Here is a 9867-nt window from a genome sequence, read left to right as displayed (position 1 = left end):
TCTGGCTTAGAGGAAACCAGGCAATGTTGGAAAACTCACCAGGAGGTCCAGGAACACACAGTGGGGTGGGGAGAGTCGGGGGCGAAGGTGGGGGGGAAGTCGTGGGGGGGAGAGCCTTGACAGCGTGATCCGCAGTATCCAGATCACAATGGTGTGGAGCCAGCATGAGTAACTCTTCCTCAAAAAGATACACAACTTTAATGTATTGCAGCCCGTTAGAAACCTGGACATACTTTCCTGAGGCTGCTTCTCCGTGTTGGCAATTGCTGATGCTACCCGAAAGCTGTAGTGGGGTTGCTTATGGGAGGAGGATGGTCTGGGGAAGGAGTGTCTGTTCGACTGTAGTGTTAAGTGGACCACGCTGTAGCAGATTGCCACAGACACCATCCTTCATCCAGACCCTCCCTCCTCCCGTGAGCAACCCCACTACAGCCTTCTGGTAACATCAGCAATTGTCAACAGAAAAAAGCAGCCCCAGGAAAGTATGTCCGGGTTTCTAGCATGCTGCAATACCTGGACAGGCGGGCAGCACTGTTGGTTGTGGGGTAGGCAGGGGGGATTACATGGACAGGCGGGCAGTGATTGGGGTTATGGAATGTACACAAGCAGGAAGGCAGAACTGGGGTTTGTGGGGGCGGGGGATAAGCAGGGGGTTTACACAGAGAAACAGGCAGCGCTGAGGGTTGTCAGTGCAATCAGGGGGTATACAGGGACAGGCAAGCAGTGCTGAGGGTTGTGGATGCTGAAGTTAAATTTTACCTTTTGATTGTTGGTCCAGTGCTGGGCTTTTTCCTAGCCCCGAGTGCCCCGAGTGCATCTGAGTGGGTTTCACGGTATCTTTTCCCTGGAAAGCAACAAAACTGCAGCCTCCGTGTTTCCAACTGTTGTTGTTTAATATTATTTATTTAACTTCCATCGATTGAATTCTGTTACACCTCTTTATGCTAGCCTGAAAAGCATATTATTAAATATTTGTTCCCTGTGTATGTATTTACAGACTGTTATCAAGTCACCCATTAGCCATCTTTGTTAAACTAAATAGATCGAGCTCCTTGAATCTGTCAAAATAAGACAGGTTTTTCAAACTTTTACTAATTCTTGTGACTCTTCTCTGAACCCTGCATGTATCAACATCCATCTTTAATGGTGGACACCAGAATTGGACACAGGATTCCAGCAGCAGTCACACCAGTGCCAAATAGAGGTAAAATAACTTCCCTACCTCTCCTCGAGATCCCCCTGGTTATCATCCCAGGATCACATTGGCTCTTTTGGCCACATTTCCCCTTCATGCCCCCAAATCTTGTTCAGATTCATTGCACTTCCCATGATAGTCCCAATCATGTTAGAATCGCCTACATTCTTTGTTCTTAGATGCAGATATACAGCTATATTAGAACACATATTGTCTGCTTCAACCCAGTTTACCAACAAATCCAGATTGCTGTGAGTCAGTGACCTGTCTTCTTCATTATTTACAAACCCCACATTTTTGTGTCATCTGCTAATTTTATCAATATTCAGGCATGAGAAGTGTTAGCAGCTGAGTTGCTGACACATGTCTCTTCTTACACTTGTCAGTTAACACCTGGAACTTATGTCTCAGACAAAGCCGGGTGCCTGCAAGCGTCTCACCATAGCCCAGCAGGATAATGTCTTTTTCCATAAGGTAACTTGGGTTGTTTCCAATATAGCAATTCCATCGTGTATCAGACCTATGGTCCATCTAATCCAGTGTCCTCTCTCTTACAGTGGCCGCCTCAGATGCTCTAGAACAAGGTGGAAGAAACCCAGACATAGATGGATGGGAAGAAAACCATAATGAGGGTGTCACCTTAATGCCTAACAGCTGGAGATTGCCTTTTCCCCTGAAACACATGGGAGTATAGGCATTCCAAAATATTTATTTAGCTGTAACAATTGTTACTGGATAGTCTCACTATCCATGGAAATGTCCAAACCTTTCCTGATACTTGCTTACCTCATGGGCTCAACTACCTCTAGCGGCAACGAGTTCCTCAGTCTAATTAGGCTGTGAGTGAAGAAAGCATTTTGTTTGTATCTGATTTCAATTTGCCACATTTCAGTTTGAATGAATGTCTTCTTGATCTTGTGTTATGAGTCAGGGAGAACACATTGTCAATCTACTGTCCACCAGACAGTAATTTATACACTTTTCTCATACTCCCTCTTATTCATTTCCTTTCTAAGGTAATAATACCAGTCCCAGTCCATATGAGACACTGGCGTTTGACCATTCTCACTGCTCTTCAATGAATCACTCTAATTCTCCAATACCCTGTGTGAGAAGGGTGCTTAGTACTACACAGAGGATCCCAGAGGAGCATGAAAAATTGACTGGCTGATTTCATGGCACTGTATTTTCTGTATGATTCCCCATCTCACTCCTCATTCATCCCAAGGTTTTGCTTAGTTTCTGTCCAGGCTTCCACCGTGAGCAGGGTTTCACAGAACTGTGTACCATGATGCCCATTGTCACCCTCCTGTTTGCAAGCAGTTAAATTAGAACCTTCTAAGCTGTTTGAAGAATTCAAATTTCCCCCTCCAATGGGCATACATGTTGCAGTCTTTGACAGCGAAGTTCATCTGCCATCATGCTGCCCATTCACTGGCTTGGTTAGCTCCCTCATAGGACTTCTCTGGACTTCATTTTGACCTACATAATCTGGTGCCATCTGCAAATGTTGCCACTTCACTGCTCAACCCCATTTCTAGATTGTTAATAACTGTAAAATATTTAAAGTGTTATTTGATATAAAGCGTGTAACCCCCTCACTCTGCTTCTCTCCCTTCACAGACACCTTGAGCATTTCTGAGCCTGATTGACACTTTGACCACCTCATGGAAGCTTTCAACCTCACCCTCTCTGACCCTTCCACATTCATCCTAATGGGTATCCCTGGCCTGGAAGCTACCCATATCTGGATTTCTATCCCTTTCTCTGTGTTCTACATTATTGGCCTGTTGGGAAATTTAATGGTTCTGTTCGTTGTAGCCGATGATCCTTCTGCTCTGCATGTTGGCGCTCACAGACATTGCCATGTCTACTTCTGTGATGCCAAAGGCACTGAGTATATTTTGGTTCAATTTGAAAGGCATTACTGTGGGTGGCTGCCTCACTCAATTATTCTTCCTTCATGTGAGTTCTATGACACACTCAGCCGTCCTCTTGACAATGGCCTTTGATCGCTATGTTGCCATATGTAACCCTCTGAGATATGCCACCATCCTCACCAACGAAAGAATTGCTAAGCTCGGGCTAGTGGGTTTGATAAGAGCTTCTTTTCATTCTGCCAATTCCTCTGCTCCTGAGCAGGCTGCCATTCTGTGCCCACCGCATTATCCCCCACATGTACTGTGAGCACATGACTGTGGCAAAAATGTCATGTGGGGACACCACAGTCAACAGGACACATGGCTTGGTGATAACGTTTGTAGTCATTGAGTTAGACCTGACGCTCATTGCCCTGTCCTACGGTTTGATCGTCAGGGCTCTCCTCAGAATCTCCTCCAAGGGAGCCCCACAGAAACCCCTTAACACCTGCACAGCCCACATCTGTGTGATGCCGACGACTTATACTCCCTTCCTCTTCACCACTCTGACACACTGGTTCGGTCAGGGCATAGCTCCCCATGTTCACATCATAGAATCATAGAATCATAGAATATCAGGGTTGGAAGGGACCCCAGAAGGTCATCTAGTCCAAACCCCCTGCTCAAAGCAGGACCAAGTCCCAGTTAAATCATCCTAGCCAGGGCTTTGTCAAGCCTGACCTTAAAAACCTCTAAGGAAGGAGATTCTACCACCTCCCTAGGTAACGCATTCCAGTGTTTCACCACCCTCTTAGTGAAAAAGTTTTTCCTAATATCCAATCTAAACCTCCCCCATTGCAACTTGAGACCATTACTCCTCGTTCTGTCATCTGCTACCATTGAGAACAGTCTAGAGCCATCCTCTTTGAAACCCCCTTTCAGGTAGTTGAAAGCAGCTATCAAATCCCCCCTCATTCTTCTCTTCTGCAGACTAAACAATCCCAGCTCCCTCAGCCTCTCCTCATAAGTCATGTGCTCTAGACCCCTAATCATTTTTGTTGCCCTTCGCTGTACTCTTTCCAATTTATCCACATCCTTCTTGTAGTGTGGGGCCCAAACTGGACACAGTACTCCAGATGAGGCCTCACCAGTGTCGAATAGAGGGGAACGATCACGTCCCTCGATCTGCTCGCTATGCCCCTACTTATACATCCCAAAATGCCATTGGCCTTCTTGGCAACAAGGGCACACTGCTGACTCATATCCAGCTTCTCGTCCACTGTCACCCCTAGGTCCTTTTCCGCAGAACTGCTGCCGAGCCATTCGGTCCCTAGTCTGTAGCGGTGCATTGGATTCTTCCATCCTAAGTGCAGGACCCTGCACTTATCCTTATTGAACCTCATTAGATTTCTTTTGGCCCAATCTTCCAATTTGTCTAGGTCCTTCTGTATCCTATCCCTCCCCTCCAGCGTATCTACCACTCCTCCCAGTTTAGTATCATCCGCAAATTTGCTGAGAGTGCAATCCACACCATCCTCCAGATCATTTATGAAGATATTGAACAAAACGGGCCCCAGGACCGACCCCTGGGGCACTCCACTTGACACCGGCTGCCAACTAGACATGGAGCCATTGATCACTACCCGTTGAGCCCGACAATCTAGCCAGCTTTCTACCCACCTTATAGTGCATTCATCCAGCCCATACTTCCTTAACTTGCTGACAAGAATGCTGTGGGAGACCGTGTCAAAAGCTTTGCTAAAGTCAAGAAACAATACATCCACTGCTTTCCCTTCATCCACAGAACCAGTAATCTCATCATAAAAGGCGATTAGATTAGTCAGGCATGACCTTCCCTTGGTGAATCCATGCTGACTGTTCCTGATCACTTTCCTCTCCTCTAAGTGCTTCAGGATTGATTCTTTGAGGACCTGCTCCATGATTTTTCCAGGGACTGAGGTGAGGCTGACCGGCCTGTAGTTCCCAGGATCCTCCTTCTTCCCTTTTTTAAAGATTGGCACTACATTAGCCTTTTTCCAGTCATCCGGGACTTCCCCCGTTCGCCACGAGTTTTCAAAGATAATGGCCAAGGGCTCTGCAATCACAGCCGCCAATTCCCTCAGCACTTTCGGATGCAATTCGTCCGGCCCCATGGACTTGTGCACGTCCAGCTTTTCTAAATAGTCCCTAACCACCTCTATCTCTACAGAGGGCTGGCCATCTCTTCTCCATTTTGTGATGCCCAGCACAGCAGTCTGGGAGCTGACCTTGTTAGTGAAAACAGAGGCAAAAAAAGCATTGAGTACATTAGCTTTTTCCACATCCTCTGTCACTAGCTTGCCTCCCTCATTCAGTAAGGGGCCCACACTTTCCTTGGCTTTCTTCTTGTTGCCAACATACCTGAAGAAACCCTTCTTGTTACTCTTGACATCTCTTGCTAGCTGCAGCTCCAGGTGCGATTTGGCCCTCCTGATATCTTTCCTACATGCCCGAGCAATATTTTTATACTCTTCCCTGGTCATATGTCCAACCTTCCACTTCTTGTAAGCTTCTTTTTTATGTTTAAGATCCGCTAGGATTTCACCATTAAGCCAAGCTGGTCGCCTGCCATATTTACTATTCTTTCGACTCATCGGGATGGTTTGTCCCTGTAACCTCAACAGGGATTCCTTGAAATACAGCCAGCTCTCCTGGACTCCCTTCCCTTTCATGTTAGTCCCCCAGGGGATCCTGGCCATCTGTTCCCTGAGGGAGTCAAAGTCTGCTTTCCTGAAGTCCAGGGTCCGTATCCTGCTGCTTACCTTTCTTCCCTGCGACAGGATCCTGAACTCAACCAACTCATGGTCACTGCCTCCCAGATTCCCATCCACTTTTGCTTCCCCCACTAATTCTACCCGGTTTGTGAGCAGCAGGTCAAGAAAAGCGCTCCCCCTAGTTGGCTCCCCTAGCACTTGCACCAGGAAATTGTCCCCTACGCTTTCCAAAAACTTCCTGGATTGTCTATGCACCGCTGTATTGCTCTCCCAGCAGATATCAGGAAAATTAAAGTCACCCATGAGAATCAGGGCATGCGATCTAGTAGCTTCCGTGAGTTGCCGGAAGAAAGCCTCATCCACCTCATCCCCCTGGTCCGGTGGTCTATAGCAGACTCCCACCATGACATCACTCTTGTTGCACACACTTCTAAACTTAATCCAGAGACACTCAGGTTTTTCCACAGTTTCGTACCGGAGCTCTGAGCAGTCATACTGCTCCCTTACATACAGTGCTACTCCCCCACCTTTTCTGCCCTGCCTGTCCTTCCTGAACAGTTTATAACCATCCATGACTGTACTCCAGTCATGTGAGTTATCCCACCAAGTCTCTGTTATTCCAATCACGTCATAATTCCTTGACATCACCAGGACCTCCAGTTCTCCCTGCTTGTTTCCAAGGCTTTGTGCATTTGTATATAAGCACTTGAGATAACCTGTTGATCGCCCCTCATTCCCAGTATGAGGCAGGAGCCCTCCCCTCACAGACATTCCTGCCTGTGCTTCCTCCCGGTATCCCGCTTTCCCACTTACCTCAGGGCTTTGGTCTCCTTCCCCTGGTGAACCTAGTTTAAAGCCCTCCTCACTAGGTTAGCCAGCCTGCTGGCAAAGATGTTCTTCCCTCTCTTCGTAAGATGGAGCCCGTCTCTGCCCAGCACTCTCCTTCATGGAACACCATCCCATGGTCAAAGAATCCAAAGCCTTCTCTCCGACACCACCTGCGTAGCCATTCGTTGACCTCCACGATTCGACGGTCCCTACCCAGGCCTTTTCCTTCCACGGGGAGGATGGACGAGAACACCACTTGCGCCTCCAACTCCTTTATCCTTCTTCCCAGAGCCACGTAGTCCGCAGTGATCCGCTCAAGGTCATTCTTGGCAGTATCATTGGTGCCCACGTGGAGAAGCAGGAAGGGGTAGTGATCCGAGGGCTTGATGAGTCTCGGCAGTCTCTCCGTCACATCACGAATCTTAGCCCCTGGCAAGCAGCAGACTTCTCGGTTTTCCCGGTCAGGGCGGCAGATAGATGACTCAGTCCCCCGGAGGAGAGAGTCCCCGACCACCACCACCCGCCTTCTCCTCTTGGGAGTGGTGGTCGTGGAACCCCCAACCTCAGGACATCACATCTCATGCCTCCCAACCAGCGGAGTCTCCTTCTGCTTTCTCTCCCCAGACATATCATCTGGTCCACTCTCCGCATTGGTACCTGTGGAGAGAACATGAAAGCGGTTAGTTACCTGTGTCTGTGTTACTGGAACCCGGACATTCCGCTTACCTCTTCTGGAGGTCACATGTTGCCAAGCTTCTTCACTGGCCTCTTGGCTCCTCTGTGCAACCTGCTCTATATCTTTAGAGCTTTGTGCCCCTAGAAGGCTATCCTGAGTTTGGTCCAGAAAATCCTCAGTCTCTCGTATACAACGCAGGGTCGTTACCTGTTGCTCCAGACCTTCAATCTTCTCTTCCAATATGGAGACCAGCTTGCACTTTGTACAGACAAAGTTGCTTCTGTCCTGTGGAAGAAAGACAAACATGGCACATCCAGTGCAGGTCACAACAGCTGAACCCCCCCCTTCCATATCACCTACCTACTATGAGCTTCCTCAGAGACGTTAGCAAGATGTAAGCCTCACTGGGCTCACTCCAGGCGAACTCCCAGGCAAACTCCTGCTGTGAGCTGCTCTGCTGTCCCCGCTGCTCAGCTGGTTCGCGAGGCTCTGGCTATTTTTAAACAGCCAGGCTTCCCTGACGCAAACACACAGACACCCTAATGCCCGCCCCCTGCAGGCTAGCAGCCAATCAGACACTCACTCAGGCTCTCTCCCTGCCCTCCCAGCAAACACACGCTCGGATACTTCCTCAGCAAGCAAACACACACACTCGGATACTTACCAGTCCCAGGCAAACTCCTGCTGTGAGCTGCTCTGCTGTCCCCGCTGCTCAGCTGGTTCGCTGCCGCTCAAGCTCATCTTGGCCAACCTCTATTTCCTCCTTTCCCCCATGCTCAACCCGATTATTTATGGGGTCAAAACCAAAGAGCTTCATGACAAAGTGGGCAAATACCCTTGCAGAATGTGATCGCGTGGGACCACTGACTTTAAGCCTGTGTGGCAAGAGGGGGAAAGCATATCTCCTCATGAATCAAGGGTGCTGTGTCCCTGTTTGGCTGAGCTCAGCATTATGGAAATTCACAGCATAAGATGTTCCTCACACTTAGCGCCTTATCACTCCATCACCAAGCACTGCTCTCTCCAATGCTGAGATCCCTCTCTCTGGCCATCATCTGATCTCTTTCTACATCAACTGTCAGCGCCCACCCCTGCATGCCATGTCACTCAGCCTTTCCGTGACTTCCAGACAACCGGAAGATACTGCAGCTTTCTGGGGCAAGATGGACCCTCTGTGAACAGCTTTCTTGATCTGCCTGATGAACTGAAGCTACATTTTCAGATAACCAAAAACAAAGAAAGAAAGTAAAATGCTGAACTTCTTTATCATATGTGCAGTGGTCCGATGAACAAAATTTATCCGATTTTTCTACTTCCAATCCTTCAGGGAACCTGGAGGATAAACCAAATGTTTCTGTAGGAAAGTGGTTGTAAGGGACTGTGGAAGACTTTGTTGCGGCCTAGCCAGGGAACTTCTGCTTTCTCAAGCCGAGAGGCTACTGTGGGACACAGATAGCTGCTTCGTTACTGTGGGATAGAGATAGTTTTTGAAGGACACAGCTGCTTTGTTATTGTAGGAGATAGTTCTTGAAGGACACAGCTGCTTTGCATGGCCCTTTGCAAGGTAGTAGAAAGCCCCCCGTTAAGAAGCACCTAACTTTATATTCATGAGCTGTTTTTGTGTAATGCTTATTAACGCTGACTGTCTGCCCCTCCGTCAGACTCCGTCCCAGGCAAAGCTCCGGTGTGCTGGGTTCCCCACCTCCGTGACTGCAACACTTTGAGTCCCTGTTGCAGGTGGGTCACTAACCTTCAATAAAGCCAATAACTCACAGCTGTGTGTAAGCCTCGTTTTTCTCAGAGTACTCCTGCCGGACCTGTGGTGCTTCGAGCACCGTGGCCCAGAACAGTGGTAATACAGGAAATCTGCTGACGGAATTGAGGAGGTTCTACTAGTGCTTGTTGGTGAGAGTAATGGAACTTTCAAAATATACACTAACTTTTCCCGTCATCAAAGAAGTCAAAAGTTGGTGCTGAGATTTTTTGTTGGAGTTTGTGAAACAGGTGAAACAGGGATTACCACCAAACATCTAGGTGATTGAACTGCTTGCAGTGCTAAGTGATGCTACTGTGCTCAGCCCTTCAAGACATAGATTGGCAGAGATCTCGTTTTTGCCATTGTTTGGTGGAGTCCTTGGACAGTTGAAGTAGCAGTGGAGAGTTTTGCCTATGGTTCTTTGGCCTCATACTCAGGACAACCAAACTGAGCAGTTTGGGGTTGGGTCAAACACACGGATGTCACTGAGGACAAAGATTTTAGTGAACTTGGTTCGTTTGCTCTTTCATTGCTACCTTTTAGTGACTCTGCAGTTGAAAGACTGTTTTCTCAGATTAACTTGATAAAAACAAAACTGCAAGAGGAACTTTTAGAAAATATTCTTCTTCTTAGGGCATATGTGCAATGAGAAAAAATCTGTTGTGAACAGTTTACAGGAACGAAAGAAATGATTGCACTGGTCACTGCTGATGTATGACCCTCAGCAGAAGCATCCTACTTCTGATGTAGATAGTGAGGATGAAATGTTGCCTTTTAGAGACTAACAGTAACAAATTAAT

The 9867-nt window shown here is 47.8% G+C and overlaps 1 protein-coding gene across 1 annotated transcript; it reads left to right on the top strand.

Moving 5' to 3' along the window:
* Positions 1 to 2862: 2862 nt before the first annotated feature.
* Positions 2863 to 8161, top strand: LOC119850013 (putative olfactory receptor 52P1). Its single transcript, XM_038387595.1, is given in 4 exon segments — positions 2863 to 3014; positions 3016 to 3300; positions 3302 to 3663; positions 8049 to 8161. Coding segments are annotated over 4 exon segments (912 nt in total).
* The last annotated feature ends 1706 nt before the right edge of the window (positions 8162 to 9867 follow it).

This window comes from Dermochelys coriacea, chromosome 1, assembly GCF_009764565.3.
Source record: "Dermochelys coriacea isolate rDerCor1 chromosome 1, rDerCor1.pri.v4, whole genome shotgun sequence".
Classification (NCBI taxonomy): domain Eukaryota; kingdom Metazoa; phylum Chordata; order Testudines; family Dermochelyidae; genus Dermochelys; species Dermochelys coriacea.
This window is presented reverse-complemented; position numbering and strand designations above follow the sequence as displayed.